General features: G+C 41.2%; 1 protein-coding gene across 4 annotated transcripts in view; it reads left to right on the plus strand.

Annotated features, from left to right (window-relative positions):
* The window catches only part of ADARB1 (adenosine deaminase, RNA specific B1), a 67,404-nt gene that overhangs the window by 2,856 nt on the left and 39,682 nt on the right, over window positions 1–24,866 (plus strand). The window contains exons 1-2 of one of the 4 annotated variants that reach the window (XM_018572897.1): window positions 13,789–13,793; window positions 15,352–15,361. The exons of 1 other annotated variant lie outside the window; for it this stretch is intronic. Coding sequence is in view for 1 of the 3 variants with exons in the window: in XM_018572894.1 (XP_018428396.1) it covers window positions 21,660–21,759 (100 nt within the window). In the remaining 2 variants the exon portion in view is untranslated. Of the gene's footprint in view, window positions 1–13,788; window positions 13,794–15,306; window positions 15,362–21,505; window positions 21,760–24,866 lie in introns of those variants that run through there. 2 more of the 4 variants (XM_018572895.1, XM_018572894.1) reach the window with 2 other exon arrangements.

Raw genomic sequence — 24,866 nt, forward strand, 5'->3', positions numbered from 1 at the left:
CCCCCCCCCAGTGCAGCATTGTCCGTTTTCACGCTGGGCAGCCATTCAAAATATGCTGCCTGGCTCCGAGTGGCAGCTTGACGTGGGGTGTGGTGGTCTGGAGGTATGGCCACAAGGAAGCTCCATCCATACATGCATAGCTTACAGTTCCCTCAAGTTCCCTGCAGAAGTTCCTGAATTGGAGTAATAATGTATTCTGGCTCCCGCCACCTCTACAGGGCGCTGTACAAGCAGTGTACATATGGATGGAGCTCCATGACCGCAATGCAGCCAACACTGTACCCCAGGCTGATGATCCACTGCAGTTCTCGTAAGGTAGGGAGACTGGGTGGATCTTGGAAAAAATAAAATAAAATACAAATAATAAAAAAAAATTGGAGTTTGTATGCTTGTGAGAGAATGCGTCTGTGTGTCAGTGTTTTTGAGTGTCCGTTTTCACTAATACTGTGTTAATCGCACAGTCCCGTGCAATTAACTCACTGTACCACAGTCACACCTACCGCGCATTCTGGTGTGGGAGGTGTGTTGTGTTGCCATTCATTTGGCACCCCAAACTCGCCTCCTGCCTACAGTTCGATCATGTGTACAGGTAAGCACAATGCTGTGCATTCTAGTGCGGTGTGAGTTGGGTCGTGACCTAAAGGACCAAGGACAAATGTGGATCCTAAGGTCACACAGGTTGAGAACCACTGCTCTAAACAAATTGATGTTATAATAACAAAAGTGATGGTGTGAAAGACTCAAAAGAACAAGGAAATGGTCCACGTTGTGCTCACAAACACCTAGTCATCATTTCAACACTGATGCCATCTAGGGCTGCAACAACTAATTGATTAAATCGATTATAATGGATAATGAGAATCGTTAACGGTTCTCATCGATTAGTTGAATCCGCACCCACCACCGCTCTGCTCCTCCGTTTCCCTCCCCGCTGATGCTGGTTGCAGCTGTCTGTGTCCCTTTCAATCCCTGCTACAAAAAATGTAAAGTCCCCAACCCCACAAACACGTGCATACTAACAGGAACCTAAGTCGGGTGCACCTACGCAGAAATAGACGATTGTGCTACACATGACAAATCGCCCCGTGCGCCGGAGTGAGTGCGATAATTCTCGCCCATGAATATTGGCCCACCTTTAAACTGAGGACCGGGCTTTTATAATGTATAGATGGAGAGCTATAGAGAGAAAGAGAGGCGTCATTTTTGGTTTCGGCCTGAAAATTCTGCTCTGGGATTGCGTTGTGGTGGCATTAATTTCAATGGCATCCCAAACGCCGCTCCCGCCCGCAGTTTGATCACCAGCACTGGAACATGCGGTACTGCAATGCCGTATGTTGCAGTGTGCACAAAAAGTGCATAAAGTTTTTTTTTTTTATTCTGATGTTAACTTTGTAACACTCCTATTTTGTGTTTTTAAATTTTTTTTTTTTTATTAATACGATTAATCGAAAATCTGACAACTAATTATGAAAATAATCGTTAGTTGCACCCCTGATGCCATTCATCCTGTCTGTGTGGTGAGAAGCCATCATATCAATGTGGATTGCTTGCTACAACCAAAGTACAGGTGAAACTCGAATAATTAGAATATCGTGCAAAGTTCATTATTTCACTAATGCAACTTAAAAGGTGAAACTAATATATGAGATAGACTCATTACATGCAAAGCAAGATAATTCAAGCCGTGATTTGTCATAATTGTGGTGATTTATGGCTTACAGCTCATGAAAACCCCAAGAACCCCAAATCCACAACCTCAAAAAAGTAGATTACATGCAATCAATAAAACAAGGATTGTACATAGAACAATATCGGACCTCTGAAAAGTACAAGCATGCATATGTACTCAGTACTTGGTTTGGGCCCCTTTTGCAGCACTTACTGCAATTACTTTTGCACGATATTCTAATCGAGTTTCACCTGTATATTTATACTAGGTCACTAGTGTCAGTTTGCTAGTGCTGTGCTTTTATTAGCATACATTCACTACCTGCTTTTGAGGTCACACAGCATCTTATGGTTTATAGATTTACACATACTATATATGTCTGTGTTCATTTAGGTGTCATTATTGCAGCCATCCTTATTTCAATTGTTATATTATTGGTGAAATCTGTAAATATGGCAGTCCATTTACATTTTCTTATAGCTGCGTGAGGGCAATAATCCGGCTGCACTAGATTCTTTATAAGTTTGATATGTGATTGGGAAGGCATTCCATTGAGAAACACAAGTAAGGAGGCTTGGCTAATTCACTAACACCAGAATTTCTGTTTTGAAGTGGTTGGTTAATCATGCAGCCTGTAGCGGCAGCCCTCGCAGGGGAGGTCCCATTCTACATTTTCCAGCCTACTCCTATTAATACTTTCTGGTCTTGTATCCCATTGCACTCTTCTCTTCTGTTTCCTGCCCTACCTAGTAAGTCTAGAAAGATTTACTTTGTAACCTGCCCCTGTGGGCATCTACCTTCCCCACCACCCAATTTGCTAGCTGGAGCCTGGGGAAATACATGGTACTTCTGGCTGTGGGACAGGATTACTTTTCCTCTTCGTCCCATAACGCAGTGCTCAGTATCTGAGCAGCCATTCTCCAGGGGGCAAGAAAAATGGGTCCTTGGCTCCGTGTTATCTCTGACAGAGTGAGTTAAAAGAGCTCTGGGAGTTGAAATTGGCGTCAGAAAAGGCGAGTATTCAGTAGCGGAGGAGGTAGCGGAGGAGGTTAGGGTATCTCCATTCTTCACTCTATAATTTCATTGGTGTCTGGCTGTAATGTAGGGGCTAGCAGAAGAAACCACAGCATGCAGTATATGACACATTCATCGGTTTTAAGACACCACCTACTGGAAAAGTAAGTATTCTATATCTTCTATAGGGTGTTTTTTAGATTCATTTTTTTGAACTTGGGCAGTAGGGCGGATTTAAGATAAACATTGAGTCATTGACTAAAGGGATGCTTTAGAATAATAAAAATTTGAGTAATTGGCTTCAGATTGGTAGTTTGAAAGTGGCCATGATGACGACTGCTTCCTACTACTGCAGTAGAAATAACAAATTACATTAAAATCGGGGAAAGCAGATGTGGACCAGGCAGGATTTCCTGCAAACATTTTGTTTTAGGCTGAGCTTGTAACTGTTAATCTTGGATTGAAAACAAATATTGAATTTGATTAGCTGTGCCTTTTTAATCAGTAAAAGCTGACACCAGAATATTCTCCATTTTATAGATCCTGGGGCCCATGCTGTGGTGATATGGTATTAAAATAAGCAATTAAGGCTTGCGTTTTACTTTAATTTCATGTGACAAGCCATTCAATAGAATGAGCTATGAGAGTTTCCCAAATGGTGAAACCTGTACAGGGGTGTGGAAATTTTTGAAAAAACTACTTGTCCAGGGACTAAAGCGGGGGCCGAATCTACTTGTCCCTCATGACAATCTACTTGTCCTGATACAAAAAAAATTATTTGAACCAAATCCATATTTAGCAGTGCTAAGTAGCGCTTCTCATTGGTCAGTGACGTCAGGTGACAGCATTGACCAATGAGTGCTTGCAATTTGCGAGCGAATTCAGAATACATGGAACAGGTACAGATAGTACACCCGTACTGGTGGACGGGAAGGACCGTTTGCCGAAAGGTAAGTATAGTGGGAGGGAGATTTGTGCGGGTAATTCCATTTTCCCAAATTACTTGGGAAAGTGAATTTAACCTTCTTAGGGTTGTTGCAGACTTGGGGATTCCCAGGACGTGCGATCGTGTGCGGTTGCATACAGCGGTTGCATCTGCATGTATGGGGTTACATCTGCGTGACAATCGCTGGAAAAAAAAAAGGTAGATGCACCTATTTTCACGACATGCACCGCGCAGTGTTTTCTACCGTGATCGTGTGTGATCGCCCGGGCGATATTGCAGCAGGTAAACGCGCAATCTGCCTGGCACGACTGGGGTGCCATTAGAAAATAATGACACTGACAGCACGATCGGCGGTGGTGTGCAATTCCGTGGCCATCCGCTTGGTTTCGTGCATAATGACCGGGCAGTCACGGATAGCACACCACTGCGACATTATTTTCTAATGGCACCGCAGTATGCCAGGCAGATTGTGCCTTTTTGCTGCTGCAATACAGCCCTACCCGTGCGGTTGCACACGATCACGGTTGATAACACTGCGTGTTTATCCGCATGCAGATGGGGGCAGCAGGGCTGGTTTTAATTTTTTCAATTTTTATTTACTTGTTTTATTATTTTTACTTTATCGCCTTTAATTTTTATACTAATAACTAATTAATTTTTATTAAACTTAACTGTATTGCTATCACACTGGGGTTAACAATCCCCTGTGTGATAACATTTGGACGTGACGGGTACTCTTTATTGAACCTGTCACCTCCAACACAGGAGTTCTAGCAGGCACTGTTGCCGAGGACAGAGGCTGAGGGAGGTGACAACCTGTCAGTACTCCACGCCCCCGCTCTCGGCGCTCCGTTCAAAATATTACTGGCTAGTGATGGGTATCACTGGCAGGCAGTAGTTGGAACATGTTGATTCATGGCCCATTCATACTTTCTTGCATACTTTCCATACAACATGCAAGAATGGGCAAAAAAAGTACGCTATGCACAATTTTTTTTTTTTTTTCAACGCAGCCCATCAGAGTGCATGGTAGTCCGTTGTGGTGCTCTGCAAGGCATGTGTGTTGGGAGTAGCATTGCCTTAGGCCCCGTTCACATTCAGCGATTTATCGCGCGGTAATTCCCGCTATATTGCGGCTATTTACCGCGCTATATTGCTCTTCAATGCGGCAAAGGGTCCTGCTGTCGCGGGTCGTGTGTCGCTACAGCAGGACCCTTTTTGGAGCGGATTTTGCCGCGATTCTCGCTTGCTCAATGCAAGCATTTGCGCGATATAGCGCAAAATGCAAATCGCGTGACAAACGCGCGATTTGCTCAATGTGAACGGAGCCTTAGCCCTCGTTCACACCTGAACGCTTTGTAGCGCGTTCTACGCTCGACGAACGCTCTACAATACGCTCAAAAATATAAATCCCATTGTATTCAATGGTCTCGTTCCCACCTTGGCGTATTTCCGCCCGTCCCTAACGCGCTACAAAAAGGCCCACGCCTGAAAAGGTACATGTACTACTTTGGGCCGTTTTTGTTGCGCGTTTCCATTGGGCTACAGCCAAGTAGTAAACCGCGGGACGGTCGCGCATATGCAATACGCCTAGGTGTGAACGAGACCTTAGTGTGTTTTGGGTTCTGATCAACCGTGAGATTGGGTCCTTAAAGGAGTGAAATGCACTCATCCCTATAATTAGAGCCGATATGTGACATTGAAGCTGTCACACGTTGGCTCAATTAATCGAGAACTGGGTGATCACATACTGCCGATCGCTCAGTTCCTGATCATCTCCCTGCAGAGAACGGTGACTGTCACTTCTCTCCGCAGTGATTCCCCCCTCCACTGTTTCTGCAGTGTTGACTGAAGGGACAAGGGAGGCGGTGGCACAGCTGTCTCTGCCTCCTAGATAGAATCAGGCAGCAGGGTAGATCCCGACAGTATTGTCGGGATCTGTCCTGGCTTTGCACTGTCCGCATATAGCTAGGTTTACAGAAGGACTTTTACTAAATGTGACCTGTGACCAAAAAAACAAATACAACTAGGGCAGAAATGGTTGGGCTGTAGTTCTCTTAAAGAACATAATCATCTGTCGGTAAAACATGCTCAACTGGCTGCATTAAAACATCTTCAGGAGCAGACTCCTTAAAACCAAGGCTTACTTACATGGAGATTCTCTTTCTTTTGGAGATTCTGTTTCTTTTGAAGTTGAGACGTGGCTGGTCTTACTTTTTTGACCCATAAACCTTAGATGGCCTTGCTGACTCAGAAAAATGATTCCTTTAGCATGAGGAGGCAGACCAGCTCTCCATTTTAACAAAGTGTTGACATTTGCACATTACAACCTGCAGGCTCTCCATGTATTCTTGAAAGTGTTTGGAGATATTTGCCGTACCTTTTTAGGTATCCGCCACATTGGGCATCATTAGTCATTTTTTAGAAGAATGCACAAGGTTTAGGTTTTGGCAGTGTAAGAGGGTAGAGGTGCTTGTCTTTTTCAAAAAAGTATGTGCAAGAGTGGTGAAAATTGATGGTGCTTTAGATTGGACAGAGTTTCTTTTTACCATTGTGTAAAACCTGGCATTCATTGGTTTTAAGTCATACTGTCAGGAAGTTGTGGATTGCTTAGTTTATTTTTTGTTTGTGGTATGATACCTAGTTTTCAAACTAACAATACTGTTGAAAGTACAGAGAATGTATTTTTAAAATCATCTTGTATGTTTGTTTTATTTGTACTCCTGGATCTTGGGTGCAGAACTTACATGGGGCATAAGCTTTCATCCTACTTGGAGCAGAGCTCTTCCCCTGCTGCTTAATAATGGCTCAGTGTGAGATTCTCTGGTGGCCACTAAGGTTTTGGTATCTGATGTTAGTCAGGGTTGGGAATTAGATTATCACATTTGGTACGTTGCGTTTGTGCAATCTCCGTTAGATCTACCAACAACTATATAGTCTGAGACTCACATTGTATCCAATCAAGCAATTGTTTAGGTAGGCCCTCGCATTATGTGGTTTTCGTAAATCTCAAGAAGAGAGTAAAGAATTTATGTAAAGGAAGTGTGGCTTGCTTTTGGCAGAATTGAGACCCTGTAAAGAGTGTCCTCTGGGATCTTAGACTACACTAACACGAAAATAAATTTTAGTGAATTATCAAAGTGCCAATTGCTGTCAGACGCATTAGTGTTTGGAAACGGTGCTGTATCTGATAGGTAATCTCAGCAGGTCCTTTTACACTATAGGAAAAGGACACTCACCCTGTGCTGGACTGAAGTTTAACATTTTGTAGACCGTTGTGCCTCTAAAGCACCATTGAATTTGAGTGATCAATGTACCAGATGTGAAGTGCCTGTTTCTGGTAAAGTTGGGAACTGTTGATAAAAGCCACGCTGTGCAGGTTAATCATTTGTACCACATGATGGGGGATTTCATCAGGTTTCATCCTTGTAAAGCTAAATATTGTATTTTCAGTGTATTTGGAATCTATATGAGATCAAAGATGATTACAATTGCTAATGAATGGTAATTATCAGGCTGTAGTCTTTGTGGTTCCTTGAAGGTGAATTTATTCATGTGGTTTCTCTCTAGGTTGCGGTTGATGGTGGTTAATACTTTGATATGCAGCAGAGATGTAACAAAAAGCCATATAAAGCTATTAAAATGACCTAATCTTACGGATTTTAAATATACCTGGGGTTAGTATTTTTTTCTCCAACTCTGCTTAAGTCATATCCAGACTTCACTGGTAGATAATAAGAAAATATGCCTTGAAGGATCAATGTGCTTTACTTCTATGTAAAATGTAATGTAAGCACATAATGGAAACGTAAGTGGTATTTACACTTAGGACTCATGCATACCACAGGCCCTATGCAATACCAAGCCGAAATCCATAGTTTCAGTGGGTGCAGTACATACCTTTTTTGCGCTAGCTGTAAACAGCCACCTTTTGTTATGCATTGATTTTTAAGTAGATGGGGCCCTCTTGTGGGAAGAACAGTAACAGCAGTTTCTTTAACATCCTTTTTGGAAATGGATTGCTTCTTAACTTTTCCAGTATAGAGAGGGCACTGAGCCATTCACATCAGTATATGCAGGACTTTACAGGCTAATACATTTTGGCACAGACTTCTGCATACATTAACACAACCCTTTAACCTACGCTTCCTGGTTCAGTTACTTGTGAAATGCAGAACTCTGTTTCCCTGAATCATGGCTGACTTTCACAGACTCTTCTGCCTGTTCTCACATATTACTGTCTCCTATGAGATGAGCATTTCAGCTATACCCCAAGACTCTGCAAAGAACTACGGCTGTGATGTTTGGCATAAGGCTGCAACTAATTTTCATATTCGAATATTAACATCTCCGGGATATGTTAATATCATTAAGGAGCTCTCTAACCAGTGACATGCAATCCTTTGTGTCCCAATTTAAATCAGTAGAACAGTAGAAAGGCATCATGGCACACTCACAAACCAAACCGCGTCCTTAATATTATCCACCAAGGCGTTCATTCGGGGCGTACTGATGCAAATAGGGGCGCGAACAAAGAAGCAGAGGTCTCGCCAACTCACACACCTGCTCTCCCAAATCCACACTTTAGATTCCCAAAACAAAACGCACCCCACCTTCGCTACCTCCACAGCCGTAACCAAACTGAGAGCAGACCTTAGATTATTTCTTTTAGAAGAACATGATAAACAACTTTTTAGATACAAAGCTAACTTCTACTCTAATGGCAATAGAGCAGGGAAGTTATTGGCGAATCGCCTTAAATCTCAGAGGGCGCACCAAAACCCCCTATATAATCCCTACAGGACATAAGGATAGGCTATGGCATCCCCAAGAGATAGCTGATGCATTTAGCTCATACTACAGTAATCTTTATAACCTTAACCCCTTCGTGACTGACGACGTACAGTGTACGTCGCCAGCATCGGGGCTGTTTAAACAGACTCCCGGCGAATTTTGCAGCCGGGAGTCTGTTTAAACTTGTAGAGCCGACATCAGTCAACTCCTCAACCCTCGGAAACTGACATTCTCGAATTCCTCAACAAAATTAACCTTCCCAATCTATCCGAGGTGCACCTACACGATCTTAATGCGCCTATAACCCCACAAGAAATACAACGTACTATCACGTCTTTACCCTCCAATAAAGGAGGCCTCTGGGGCCTGACGGCTTCACTAGTGAATACTATCTATGTTTTGCACATGTATTGATCCCCCCACTTAACGCAGGTATATGATAAGGCCTCCACCTCTGCTTTTCCCCCTGAAATGTTGGCAGCTACCATTGTGATGATACCAAAGCCGGAGAAGGACCCTGTTTAGCCGCAAAATGTTCGCCCTATCTCGCTTCTTAACACCGATTTAAAACTATACGCAAAAATACTAGCAAATAGACTAACCTGCTATTAGTCTCCCCTCCCTGGATCAGTCAGGATTTGTTAAGGGGAGAGGGGCACCTGACGCCACCCGCCGCGTCCTTAATATTATCCACCATGCTCATAGCTCCAAGGCACCCTCTCTGCTCCTTGCTCTAGACGCAGAAAAGGCGTTTGACAGGGTGCATTGGGGCTACATGCAACATGTCCTCCGCAAATTCGGCTTTTCAGGCTGGATAATATCCGCTATCATGGCACTGTACTCAACGCCTTCGGCTCGAGTATTTACATCGGATGCCTTGTCTAAACCGTTTCTTATCACCGATGGCACCAGGCAAGGGTGCCCTCTCTCTCCACTAATTTTTAATCTTACTATAGAACCCCTAGCAGAAACCATTAGAACCCATATGCAGATCTCGGGATTCCATTTTAAACAGAACCTACACAAGATTGGTCTATTTGCAGATAACATTTTGCTACTTTTTGTCCAACCCTGAAACTTCCCTGGCCGCGGTATCGACGTTTTAGAATCATTCAGTGCAATTTCATACTATAAAACTAATAATTCAAAATCCCAGATATTGGGCTTGGGAATATCAACGGCCAGTAGAATGGTTTTACAATCACAATTTCCATTCCAGTGGAACTCTACAGGCATTCCATATCTGGGTGTAACACTGACAAACTCAGTCTCCACGATATATGATCATAACTATGTGCCCTTTCTAGATCACCTGCTAAACAGCCTTCACAAGGATACTCTGACCTGGTATGCGAGAATAAAATGATAGCCCTTCCTCAAATATTGTATTTGTTTAGAACTCTGCCGGTACCTATCCCCAACAATTATTTCAAAAATTACATAGTATTGTGAGCAGATTTATCTGGAAAGGGAAAAAAACGAGATACTCATTATCACTACTAAAAAAACATAGAAAAGTAGGAGGCCTAGGTTACCCAGATTTAAAAGACTATTTTCATGCTACACTACTAGACCAATTGAAAGCTTGGCTGAATCCACAACACTCTAAACTTTGGTGCGAGGTGGAAGCATCCTTCCTCCCGCGTGGTAATGCCCATGTCTACCTGATATGCGACTCACTCCCCTCAACAATATCAGCCCGCATGTCACCCATGACCAAGGCCACAATGGAAGCAAGGCGCCTTCTCTGTGCCAAATCGGAACAGACTGACCCATATCGAGCTATTAACACCCCCATTACAGCCATCGAAATTATAATCCCTGATGTCCGACTGAATGATTGGTCATACAAGGGTGTTGCCTTCCTCCATGACCTATTTGTAGGCCCAAGGCTGAAAATCGTTTTCTGCACTTCAAAAAGAATTTGATTTACCAGCAGGGGACGCATATCTATTCTGCCAAATTTCACACATTACGTAAATTTACTTTTACTTCATATGCCATCCCTCGCTCTGCCTGGAATTTTTTTTTCACGCAGAACTCAGGAAAAAAGGGTATCTCCCTATTCTACGGCCTGCTCCACGATAAATTACAGTTTACCAAATTCCGCTCCCTCCAACGATGAGAGGAGGAACTTCATACCACTTTCATACCACTTTCACACCACAACAGTGGATAAAAGCCCTTGACTCCACCTACAAGGCGACTAAATGTGTTGATCTTTGGACACTAGCCCATAAAATAACCTTTCATTGGTACTTCACCCCATTACGGCTACACAAGATGTACCCGTCTTCCCCCATCAACTTGCTGGAGAGACAGTGGCCAACTAGGCAGTCTATACCATGTTCTTTGGTCCTGTAAGAGCCTTAAGAGCTTCTGGAAACTAGTTTTCGAACAGATTTCACTAATAACTGGTATACTAACCTTGCCCAACCCTGCGCTGTGCCTGCTATCAATAGGATTGGCGGAATTCCCCCCTATTTGTAGAACCGTAGTATCCCTCTTACTATTGGCGGCTAGACTCACAATTGTACGCCACTGGAAAAGCCTGAATTCCGCCAATATATCACAGACGATCTCCATTGTTCGACTTCATTGTGCATATGAAAAATGTATGTCCTATAGAAATGGATCCCATGACAAAGTTTGTAATTCTTGGAAATTTTGGCATAAGTGAATAGTTGTGCTTATACACCATCACATCATGTTTACTCATTCATATAATTGCACCTAATTGGGTGCTATACAAATGTCCTTGACTGGCTCCCTGTCCACCTCCCCCCCCCTCCTATATTTTTATTTCCTTTTTTCTTACTATTTACTATCCCTCTCCCTTGTTTTTTTTTTGGAGATACGGATAGTGTTTCTTTAAGGTACATGACAAAAAGTGCATTATTCTGATGTTTATACGTTTCATACACCTGCAATACCCTATGTTTGATAAAATCTAAAAAATCCAATAAAGATCTATTGAAAAAAAAATGAATGGCATTGCAACGCACCTCCTGCAGCAAAATTTGGCTGGCTGAAACCAAATGACTGTCCCCACCTATACTGATAAGCAGAGCTGAATGTACAGTGGTAGCCGCTGCTCGTTTAATACAAGTGATCTAATTAGATCACTTTTATTAAATCGAGCAGCGTCGATTGTGTCCGCCCCTTGCCGTGGTTTTTTGGGTCCCCCGCTCCTCTGGGGGACCGTGGCATGGCATATGAGCTCACCATAGAGCCCCTTGAGCAGACTAAGAACGTCGTCACAGAATGCCTGCGTTCTATGGACCGGAGCACCTTTTTATAGAGTGCAAAATACGGTATATATTTATAATAATTGTATTGTAAGCACATGATGCTAGAATAGCTTCAGCCTGGGAATAACAGCTGCCAGTAGCAAGATTCCGCAGACGGCAGCTGAAATGTAAATGCAGCAGGTAGTGGGCTGGTGCAATAGCCAGCCTGCTATTGACCATTTCAAATTGCAATAGCAGGCTGGCTATTGCACTCACTCACTGCTTGCTGTGCCCTCCTCCCAGTGTGGAGAAGAGAGCTAGGGGATCCAACCAACTAATCAATTATCAGAATAGTTGACAACTATTCTCATAATATATCGATTAATCGATTTAGTTGGTTTCAGCCCTTGTTTGGCAAGGGTTTTTCCATCTGGCCATGGTCTCCTTCTTCTTTTTTTTTTTTTTTTCCTAATTCCTGTATCTTCCCCTCTTAATAGCTCCATGCACATCTATTTACTTTCTCATTTCAGATTGCAGTTCTCTATCAACCTCCTTGGAGCAGTTTCCTTTTCCTTGTATAATTTCTATGCTTGGCTTCTCTAGTTACTCTTTACTGACGCCCCCTTATTAAGGTATTCATTGTTTGATCATGATATAAATCCAACTGCCACTAAACTTTGCTCACTCACTTTTTTTCCAGCTAGGTTTCAATGTGACCAGGTTTCATGTTACATCCTGAATATTGGTGTAACATGAAACATGGTCTCGAAGGTAAACTTTGCCTTTAATTCTGCAAACCTGTCTTTTCCAATTCCTTATTTTGCTTATGGTTCTCCATTAAAGCTGAACCCGTTAGCATGGGAGTATTGGAGTATTTTGAGACCCTCATCTGATTTTAATGTGATTTTTTTTTTTGTGTGTAATTTTCTCCTTTGCTATCTTTGCCGGGTAACATAGGGTGCGTGTTTGCCATCCTAAGTTCAGATTGGATCTGAAATCGCTGAGACCTCTTTGTTTTTTATTAGCCTTTAAAGCTGATATTTTATATATCACACAATCCTGATTTATCTGTGGTCCTGTGTTTGATAAGGGGCCATTCTACAGATGACTGTCCTAAGATTAGTATTTGTGGTGTTACTGTTACGTAGGTTGGTTTCATGATGGAGTGTGCTTTCCTCGTGAGTGGAATGAGTGATTGAGGTTGGGGGGACAGTCAATGGCTAAGACTTTCAATAACACAAGTCAAAATTGGGCTGCACAAAAATGTAAAAATATTCGAATTTTATTTTAATTGTGCAGGCTTACATATGAGAGTTTTATATATTTGTTCCCTTTTCTTATTTTGTCTACTCAACACCTTGGTCAGAAATCCCTTAAATTCAGACTTTACATACTCATGATAACTGTGGTGAGGGCAGCAGTTAATGGACTTCAGGTGACCTCTAAACTCGGATATTTGAGGTGATGTGTTTGTTATAAAGTACATAAAGCTAAATAAAGTGGCATCTTTTATAAGCAAGCCTACACTATAGTAATTGATCAAGACTAAAGTTGCAGATTTAGCATAAGCCAGCTGCAACCATCTCTTTGTATTATCCTGCATTGAGTAAGTTTGATGTGTTTTTTTAATTAGCCAGTTAATGAAAAAAATGGATGTTCATTTTGTGCTTTTTTTTTTTTTCCTGTAATGTTCAAATCAAATGGACAATGGGCAATGTAAAAGTACTTTTGGGAAATGACCAGTAGATGGTGCTGCAGTATTGTTTGTCACAGTTCTGTTTGGTCGTGCTGATGTGCAGACTGTTCACCAAATACATGTTTGGTTGAGTAAGACGCTTTTTAAAGCATTTCGGTATGCAGTGATTTTGTGTTTAAAAAAAGAGATTGAAGCATCTAATGGGCTGCAGAACTGTTTTTGCTCTTGGTTATGTGATTTATAAAGTGCTCGTTTTTAGTGCACATTCCGCTTTATGGTATTATCTGCCTGCTAAAACCCATACTTGGAACATTATGAACATGTTTCCATACAAGGGCTTGGAATGTCCAAATGGTCCTTTATTACAACATCAAAGATGTAGTTTAGTCTTTTCAGAAGATGCTAACAAGTCGGACAGAAGTGTTTTATTTGGGCTCTATGAAGGTGTAAGTGGATGTCTGAGTGCTTATCCAACATATTTGTCTACAATTTTAAGAACATTAATTCAACGGGTTATTTTGACTAGATAGATATACATCTATAGATGTATATAGAGAGGGAGATCTAGTCCAGTAAAAACATGGGATTGTATCAAGGGACTGTTGTAACTACTGACCTACAATGGGGGATATTTATCAAACTTATTAGTGACTCCGATAGACGCAAATCAGACTGGCTTTTTTATTTCAGATATGTGACATCTGTTTCTAAAAACCTGGGCAACCAACTAAGCCAAATCTGTAAAGTCCCTAGACAGAGACCATTTCACTCCAAACAGAAGTGGCAGGAAGTTCAAAGCTGAATTCCTGGCAGATATAAGGAGCAAATCTCTGCTCTTCTGTAACTTGGATGGCGTGGTCTGCAGAAGATGCTTGGTGGCCAGGGACCGCTGTCAGACCAACTTTGCAGGGCTGGACAGATGGGAGCATGGCAGCTGTAATCAGACTTCTGGAATACAGGCAAATGATGTGTGTTGCCACTGCATCGTGCAGCTCCCTAGTTGAGAAGAGATGTAAACTGACCTTTCTAGGACTGATGGCGTTCCATGCTTAGCTTGGATAGTAACAAACAGGCAGGGGTTGTTTCCTCTAGGCAGGATTACCGGGTATTTTTTATGACTGCAGCACATGACCCGCTTAACCCCTACGTCGTCAGCATCGGGGCTGTTTACAGACTCCCGGCGACTTTTGCCGCCGGGAGTCTGTTTAAACTTGTAGAGCCGACTGTCGGCTTTACAACAGAAGCGATCCTGGCGACTTACCTGTCGCCAGATCGCTTCTGCGTCCCGAAGAAGGGGCCGCACCCCCCCGCCGGACACCCCCGCCGTGCTTCCCGGGCTCCGTTGCCCCTCCTACGGGCCCGGGACCGGCGATCTTTGTGTCCGCGGGGAGCTGGGGAGGAGGTCGACAAACTTCCGTTCAGCGATCTGCACTTCAATAACTCATTTCTAGATGCAGGGATTGCTGATGATTGGCATACCAAGAGGACATGCGCGACAGGTGCACAGTTTATAAGCCCCTAGATGTTCTTATTGCTGCCTATGGTTTATCAAGAATTAATGAACCATGGGTGATTTGTACAGTGATTCTTTCAGTTGTTGTGGAAGGGGGCGTACTTTTTTTTTTTTCTACCTGCCATGGAGCTCTGTCTTCAGAGATATTTGCTTTACATTCTTTGCTCTGTTGCAACAAAGATCTCCTAGATCACATGGTCTGCATGACCTTTTTTGGGAAAAATTAAAATTTAAATCTGAATACATTTCAACAGTAGATGACTATGTAATAGACCCATGTCAATGAGATTTTTCTTAAGGAAATTGTTTTAACCTTTAAGAATCCCTTACATTGCAAATTAAACTAATAAAAGCTGTACATGAGGAAAAGATGCAGAAGACCTGTGAGATCTGCCTATGTATTTTCATAGCCGTTTCCACCATTTAATTTCAGACATGGCACAACCCAGGTTTGAACGTGACAGAATCCGCAGGACACTCCATGGGAAGCCCAACAAAGGTGAGCAGCCTAGCAACATCATTTTAAAACGTGTTTTTATTTTTAAACTAAGGAATAGATCCTCACAGCATAAAATCACACTGGCCTTACATATGGTGAAGTTCGCCTGTAACACTTCAATAACTTAACACTGGCTGGACATTGGCCATTGAAAGATCATACCAGCATTTACGGTAGCACATAGAAGATAATGCTGTGATTTCCTGTTTAAGCATGCTGTACTCCACAATAAGTCTCATTGCTTACTCCACAAGGCTATAGAAATTTGTAACCAAAGTAGCATTCCCAGGGATGACCTCTGTTAGTGCCGAAACCCTCTACAACCAATAATATCTCCATCACCTTTTAGTGCACTTACAGTAAACCTGTGATAAATGGCGGCTGCTATTCATAATTTTCCTTTTTACTGATTTTTCTGGCTTCAATATGTACTAATTTAGTGATCCTAAACAGTCATGCAGCTCTGGAGGTTCAGTGAAAATTGCTGATCTGCATGCTTGCCCTGCTTCTTTGATTCAAAGAATTGAAAAAAGTCGGTCAACAAGACTGACAGGCAACCAGAATTTTCAGAAGGTCAGTAATTGGACTTTGTGTTTTTAGAACAGGTTTGCTTTCAGTGTTGGGATCTGTCCCACAGTTATAGATTAGATACTCAACTATTTAACCCCTTCGTGACGGGAGACGTACAGTGTACGTCCCGTCACAAAGTGGCTATATGACTGGCCACGTACACTGTACGTGCCGAGTTATATTAGCCTCTGTAATGCTGGTAACTGCTGATTCTCAGCAGTTCCAGTCATTAATTAATGCCTCACTATTGAGACATTCATTAATGAAATAGTTAAGCTTTTTTAAAAGCTTCTTTCTTTCATTAATGAAAGAATGAAGCCTTTACATTCAGATACGGGTTCGCTAAATAGCGATCCCGTATCTGACAGCTGAAGATAGCAGAGAGGTAGCAGTGACTCACCTCTCTGCTATTCGTTTTGACAGCTGGAGAGCCTGGCCCGATGTTAAATGATACATTTCAACCACTAGATTCAAAATGTATCTCTTGAGTGAAATGTATCAGTTTTGATCGTCTAGGAACGATCAAAGACCTTTAGTGAGATCTGATTCTGACATGCTGTCAGGATCAGTCTCTAAAGTTATTATTAGCTGTTCCTAAGCTTGGAGCAGCCTGATAATAACTAAAAAAATTTTAAAAAGTTAATCTATTAAGCAGTCATAGTGATTGCTTGATATAAACTGACAAAAAAATGTCAGTTTTACACTTATTTTTTTTACAAAGTGTAAAAAAAAAAAAAGTGTACAAAAAATTAGGAAAATAAAACTTTTATATGTAAATATATTTGTATACTATAATTATTATTAAAACATTCTAAAAATAATAATAATCAAAACTTGCTGCTGTGGAAGGATCACACAGCAAAAATGTAAAAAGTGTGTCAGTCATTTACAGAAACTAAAAAACTAGCTGTCATGAAGGGGTTAATAACACTTTTGAAATTTTAACATAGTCCTCTATTGGCTGTGTCTGTATAAATCTTCCAGTTGCTTGGTGGTAAACTGATTATATAATGCTTATCCCCAGAGAATAATTAAGTCAGAATGGGTCCCTAGGCAAAGTAGCAGCTTTGACCCTCTCATCCTTTTAATTAACCTAGATGAGGATTTTAGCAGGCGCACCCAGGGCCACCCAGTTTGCAGTGTATGTACTTCCATGGTCCACCCAATGAGCACCAACTGCCTACACGTGTATGATCCTTTGTGAAATATTAGGTGGGTGCGGAGCTCTGACCAATTCTCCATTCCCTGGTTTTCTGTATGACCAATTGTACAAATGTAACCTTTTAATAGTCAAGTCTGTCACCACTTTATTTTCATCCTGATATGCCACTTTAAACATAAGCTTGAATTTTTCAACTCTTCAAGGGCTTATGTATTCCTGAAGAGTTTATTTTTTTTGAGGCAGCGAAGTTGTGTCCATCGAGGTTGTTGTCTTAACACTGGTTTCAGTATAGTTTTTGTTTGCTTCTGTATGGATATTCTATTGAGTGTTAAAGGGGTAGACTTGTAGATTGTCACTAATGGTACCATGCTAATTTGCAACTCCGATTTAAATAGCAACATTATTATGACCACCTGACGTTTGTAGGCAAATTAGCTATAATTTTGCGCTGAAGTTGCTAGAGGGCCAGACCATTATAAATGGGGAAGCAGGTTGTTTACCACGACAGAAGTGATTTTTTTTTTTCTGAAGATATGTTTAAACAACGCAATTTAACAGCCTTTGAACGTGGGATGATTGTTGGCGCTCGGAGCCATGGAGCGAGTATCAGCAAAACAGCAGAATTCGTTAAATGTTCAAGAGCAGCTGTTGTTAAAGTGTTTAAAGACTGGACTGTCAGCCGAAAATCTGGGTCTGAGCGTGTGAATTGTGGCAGTCAGCGACTAGTCAATGTTAGGGCAGAACGGAGAGTGGCAAGACTGGTACAAGACAACAGAAGGGCAACAGTGCATCAAATTACTGCCGATATTAATCAGGGATCCTCTCAAATGATCTCTGAACGCACTGTTCGCCGCACACTGCATCATATGGGATATGGAAGCCAAAGGCCTGTTCCAACACCTTTGCTGTATGCAGTTAACAAGATAAAACGTCTCCAATTCGCACAGGAACACAAGGATTGGACAGTCGAGCATTGGACAAAAGGCATGTGGTCCGATGAATCACGTTTCCAGTTGCATCATGCAGATGGCAGAGTGAGAATTTGGCGGGAACGGCATGAAAGCATGCACCCCACATGCATGAGTACAACCCTTCAAGCTGGTGGGGGGCAGTGTTATGGTTTGGGGCATGATTTGGGCCCTTTAATTCATGTGGAACGTCTGAATAGCACAACATACCAAAGTATCGTTGCTGATCAAGTTCACCCTATCATGTTGATGGCGTATCCCAATGGAGATGGCTTCTTCCAACAAGACAATGCGCCATGCTGCGGTGCTCGTATTGTGCACGAGTGGTTTCAAGAACATGATGGAGACTTCACCTTGCTTAGGTGGCCCCCACAATCACCAGATCTCAATCCAATTGAGCATTTGTGGGACGAAGTTGAAAGAGCCATCAGGCAGTTGGTTCCACAACCATCAAATCTCACAGAACTGGACAGTGCTATTCATCAGGCATGGTGTCAGATTCCTCGCATCACCTTTTAACATCTCGTGGAGTCAATGCCAAGAAGAATCGCCGCAGTATTGAAGGCAAAAGGTGGCCCAACGAAGTACTGATGGGATGGTCATAATCTGGCCACTCAATGTATATTTGTTTGCCTTTAAATTGTGAGGGCTGTTGGATATTTGCTTGCCTGACCTGTGTGTTTGCTTGGGATAAAATGTTTTTGTTCCCATATATTCATTCCAGCTGTAATTATGCCAAGTGATATTTGTGAAGCTTTAGGTGCCAATAAGAGGTTTGCCTCCTTTTTCCTGTTGATGCTATATGTCCTTTGGTGGTTACTGTTGGCTCTGCCCCCATACACCCCTTACTGTGGCATGTTTAGTATATCACCCTTTTTTGTTGGGTGTTTGAAAATTTCTAAATAAAAATAGAAACAATGAGTTAAAACAGAAAATTACTTGAGTTCATATAATGTAAAATATTTTCTTTGTTACCCTAGCTTTGTAGATGGTGTTCAAGGCACACAATTTGTTCTGTGAAAGTTTAATTTATATTTTGGTTGATGTGGATTTTGTTGATAACCTAAATATATGATGGATATACTTTTGTGCATATCACTTTTTTTTCTGGATTAGAAAACACAAAAACATGAACCTTCTTTTTTTTTTTATTTAGCCATCCATTGCGTTGCAGAGGAATAGTACATAATCTTAGATCAATTAACCTCCCTGGCGGTATTCTCGAGTGTGGCTCTGGGTTAATTTTCAGTACCATAAGCGGTAACCCGGAGCCACACTTGGGATTACAGCGTAGCGTCTCTTACCTTGTCCACGATCCCCGCTGTGTCCTTCCGAGTTCCGTCCCTTGCGAGCGTCCATGTCGCAGGGTGGGCGGAACCGGCCGGAATTTTAAAAGGAAAAAATAATAATAATAATAATAATAATAATAATAATAATAATCAGACCGCCAGGGAGGTTAATTATACTGGCAAAAAAAATGTTAAGCCAGTCCCTTATATAACCCCACTTCCAACTGTCATGCTAGTGTCGTAGGAGGTTGGATGCGTTTCTATCTATATTTTTACTGTTTTCTTTGCTGTTAACATTCTTGTTAGTGTATAGATGTTCTTATCTTCAATTAAGGTGTCTAATATGCTTGAGCTGGTATCTATACAGCAGCTCTACAGATCTGCATATCCTCAGCAATAGTTCTAGAGGCTGTGCCTGGACCCTGCTGGACCAAATGTTGTGGGACTAGCCTGGAATGTGACCTTTGGGCACTGGGCTCCACTTATGGCACTTTCCAGACCTTTTATGTACTGTTAGCTGCAAAACACTTTCCAAGTCCAGAGCCAGGGCACTGCCTCTGGTGTGGCCCAGTCTCTGAAGACACACCTGCAGTATGCCATTGGATAGGGCAAAGTTAGATTGAAATGTCATCTTTATGAACATTTGCATTGTGGTGCTTTCCAGTCCTTTTTGGTACTGTGTCAGTAAGATGCAGAGCTTTATCCAGCTTTGTAGCAGTGGCACAACCATCCGTGTAATCTAGCCTCTGATGAATCCTTTTGTGAATAAGTCTCTGGTAGTGGAGAAACCCTAGAAGGTCACTTTTGAAGACTACCCATTGTATTGTGGCACTTTCAGGATCCTTGCTTACTGTGTCAGTTAGCCACAGAGCCATTTCTAGGTCCAGAGCCGGGGCACACTCCTGTTGTGACCTTGTCTCCAAGTGCTCATTTTGCTTAGGGGAATCAAATATAGCAGATTTACTCACCTGATCCTCAGTCAGCGCTTACCAGTTTCCCCCCTCCGCTTTGGCTCAGCATCCTCAAGTCTCAAGCAAATCGATGGACCTGCAAAAGATGACATCAGAGATACTTAGACACACAGAGACCAGGGGAGAAGAGTATGTAGGACTGGTCTAGCAGCCCGGTGGGACTGAGGTGTGGTGTTCTCTTAAGGGAAAGACCTAAGAACTAGAGCTGCAGCTAACGATTATTTTCAAAATCGATTAGTTAGCCGATTTATCGGATAAAAAATAAAATACATGTTAAAAAATGGCTCCAGTGATGGGACTTCTAGTTTGTATTGAGATTGCAGTCCATCACAGGAGCAAGCTTGAAGCGGGGGAAGTAAAAAAGAAAAAAAAAGTGTGGGTAACAATATAGTGAAATGAAAAGTGAAAAAAATGATACAGCAATGAATGCAGAATGGCACGAGCTAAAGAGGACTCCAAAACCCAGCAATAGTACATTATACAGCACAATGCAGAATACCATCCGCTGTGGAGAGGTGGGGGTTATACAAGGAGCTTGCTGTAAGTTTTTTGTTTACCAGTGTCCTAACCTTCTGAAGAGGGCAGTAAAAGATTTTCTATTATTCAATTTTACATTTATATTTTTTTTTGGTCATCCTTTGTCAATGCACCACATTAATGTGAACGAGAAAAGACAAATGTCTGTACCTGCATTAGCTTGTGTTAAAATGCATTGGGAATACATGTGCCTTGGAGTTTTTGGTATTTCTTTTAGATCCTAATCAACTTATTCTCTCACCCTGATGTACTTAGGCTGTTTGAGTGTTTGCAGAGCCGTGGCACAAGCAGATATTGGAAAACGTTTAATGTATCCAGGTTTTAGAACGAGTATAGTAAGGTTTTTCTTTTCTTTAGCCTACATTCCCAAGTGAAAAATTAGCACGAAGCGTAAGGTGGTGTAGAGCACAGTAGAGAAATAACATGATCTGGGTGAAATGTTGTGAAATGCTCTGGCTTTATATCTCCCCACCATGCGTCGTGTCAGACATCTGAGAATTGCAGGCAGTATTTTTTCTTAATCTTTCCTGTGAATGTTTTGGACTTGAATGATTGCACAGGAACGATAAGTGTCACATGTGCCTCTTGTGGCTAATAGCAATGAATTTCAGTTTCCAGCACATTTTGCAGTTTGGTAACTGGAATAGGAAGACTGAGACCTCTTTTAAAAGAGGGCATGTGTGCTGCTTGGCATGTTAATAGAGGGTTAACTGCTTGCTCTGCTCTGGTGCTTCCTATAAAGAGGCAGCGTTACCCAGTTAACCGGGCTGTCAGTTATAGTACTCTGACCTTCAGCTTGCCATGGCATCTGTTCTGGCTGGTACTGTTAACATGGAAAACCTTTTCAGCCTCATGAGGCGTCGTTTTAAGAGGAGACGGAAGAAGCGTTCTGAAAGAAAAGGTAGGGCTTGAGGGTCTAAACTATGCATTTCAAAAATATATATTTTTTTAAATATATATATATATCAGATAAAAAGACCATTCTAGCATGAGTGGCTTTGTTTTTGGTGTGTTTGCATTTTTCAAACAGCCTGCCTTTTGAATTTAAAACTTATTTTTTAATTTTATTATGCAACATTATTTTTACAGCTGACTTCGGTAATTAAAAAGCATCTCTGCTTGTTCTTCTTTTTCCGAGCTATCAGGGTGAAAAAATAAAACTGGATTGAAGCTTAATTTATTGTATATTTGAATGCTAAATGTGCAATTTAAATCAGTGGTAGGCATTTAAAATGGCTAATCATCCTACATAAATATTAATGTTTTCTAATGTCTTATCTTATGGAGTCTTATTATTTATGCATATAATTGCCTGAATGTAATGGAACCATTCAAACCTTTAACATTTTTTTTAATTTTTTTAAATATTTAAGTTTCTGAAGTGTCATAATTGTCTCAATACACGGATCACTCTAGCATCTTTTCATTTATAACAGCTGATGATTTGATCATTTCTGATCTTGGACACACTTTGAAGCCCAACTGCTGATGCTTAGGGCTTTGCGTTAACTTGCAAAATGTTTTATTGTTTTAAAATTCACTTTTTTTTTGCGTTGATGCAAACAAAATAACTTCTTTTTTAATTTATTTTTGTAGAACCAATATGAAACCATTTTTTACAATACTGTTCTTTAGATATGCTATTTTAAAAGATTGTAGAACAATAATGTTTAATTACACGTCACAGTCTGCTGTCTTAAAAAAATTGAACGAAAACGTCTTAACATCCAGCACAAATGTGTTTTTTAAATTTGAAATAGCCTGAGTTGTAAAAGGTACAGGGAAGAATGTGTCAACTTGTATTTTTTCTTTAAACACTTGTTTTACGTTCATAATTTTTATTTTTGGAAATATTACCTTAAGTGACCTTTAAGTACTTGTGTTTTATAATGTCACAGCAGAAGTGATTGAAATGTTAATTTATTGAATTTCCTCTGTACAGTGGTCAAAAATAGACACTTTGCCCCTTTGGACACTGACAGGTGGCAGTGCCAGCCTGAGAATTTGTGTATTCTTTGTCCTTGAAGTCAATTATTCCCAAAGGACAGAGGATCAAGGTTTCATTCATTCTTCAAACCTCTTCCTACAGATGGTTTTGTCGACTAAAAAGCAAATTTTCTATTAGGTTGCAGTTAATGGTATTGCAGTTAGGCTTGATTTGGAAATGGGAATAATCATAGCTGCCTGTGGACAAGTTAATTTGAAAATGCAAGGCTTCTGAAGATCCATTAGCATGACAGATTCAGTATGATAAAACGGAGTGTGTCATTCATTGCCACTTGCTGGATTATAAGTAATAACTATAGCCAATTGGTTGAGGGATTGTGATTCCCCCTTCCCTGTTGCATATCTGTCACTGGAAGTATTTCAAATCCAATGTCTCCGGTGACTGTGTAAAAATAGGAAGCTCTACCTAATCATCTGCTTTTCCCACCACTGCTTCACTTTATATAATGTTTATCACTGGAGTGCACAGGTCTCACTGCATTTAATCAAGCTGAGTAATAAAATGTATAGGTCTCTTAGGATGCATTGCTAGACACCCATAATGTCTTATAGCTGAGAACTTAATTTTATATTGTGTTGTATTAAATTAATAACTTGTGTAGCATTTTAGTGCTTGGCTTTCCTGTGTAAGCACATTCTTTAAATGTATTCATTACAAAGTGACACTCTGACGTGTTTTATGTTCTAGTGACCATTGCTTAAAGGCTTACTCTCCCAAATTGATATTTTCCTGTGGATAGATGCACACTTGTGTTATAGGAATTCCTGACTACCGATATCTGCACAATCACAGGAAAGTAACGCTTATTTCTGTGTTCATTGAGTCCCTAGAAACGCAGAAAGTCAGTAGGAATATCAATCTTAAGTGCATCCGTATAAAGTGGAAATATCTGGTTGTACTTGGCTATTGAAAAGGGTTCCCTTAGATCAGTGATGGCAAATGTTTTTGAACCCGGGTGCCCAAACTGCGATGCAAAATCTATTTATTTATCTCAAAGTGCCAACACTGGAAATAAGTTTAGTATTCTGTTGCAGTTTGGGCACTGGGGTTTAAAAAAACATTCAGCATCACTGCTTAGGCAAATCTAGGGAAACACACATTTTAAACATTTTATACGCTCAATAAAACCCGCACACACATCACACGTAATGAAACGCGCACACACATTAAAAAAAGAAGAAAACACACATCACACACATCTTCAATAAACCACACACACATCTTAACTGGTGGTTCAGTGGAGGATCAGTGTGATTTGCATCTCTGGCTGATGCAGACCATACTAATTGCTCCTGCCCGTGAGCAACGACACTACAAGGGAGCAATCAGTATGGTCTGAATCAGAGATGCAGATCATATTTATCCTCCACTGGACCACCATGGGATGATGTTTATTTAACCCCTTCATGACTGAGGCCTTTTTTTCATTTTTTGTACCCATGTTATATTCCACATTTTAGGCCTGAAAATTACTTAAAACCCCCCAACATTATATATTTTCATTGGTTCGGCAATATATTAAAAAGCATCTTTGCACCTGCCAGGTTTAAAGATGGCTGCCACAATTCACCCCAGTAGGCAGAAGTGGGAGTTTTGTTTTATAAAGGTACTGTGAGGGCAGTATACTCTAGCAGTCTCCTATAATCTGTCTCTGGTGTGTTGTTCAATCACACCTGCAGTCTGACAGTTTCCTGTAGAATTACATGTACTGAATATTATGTATGGCCCCCTTGGTGATGTCAGGAGCAGCAGTTGAGGCACCATATCATATTTTAGGTTGCGCACCACTGCCCTAAGGCTCCCTGTAGACTTCAGAGGGCTGACAGACAAACGGCTATCTGACTACCCTCAGTTAATACTATTAGCAGAGTGCTCAATTAACTCATTTAAGTTCTTTAATGGCTATCAGAGTAGGGAGGATATGTCAGTTGAGAGGACAACATCAGGTCTCTTGATCACAAGGGGAAAACGTTTTATTCCAATCATTTTTGCAAATATCC

This window comes from Nanorana parkeri, unplaced genomic scaffold, assembly GCF_000935625.1.
Source record: "Nanorana parkeri isolate BGI_ZX_2015 unplaced genomic scaffold, ASM93562v1 scaffold2162, whole genome shotgun sequence".
Classification (NCBI taxonomy): Eukaryota; Metazoa; Chordata; class Amphibia; order Anura; family Dicroglossidae; genus Nanorana; species Nanorana parkeri.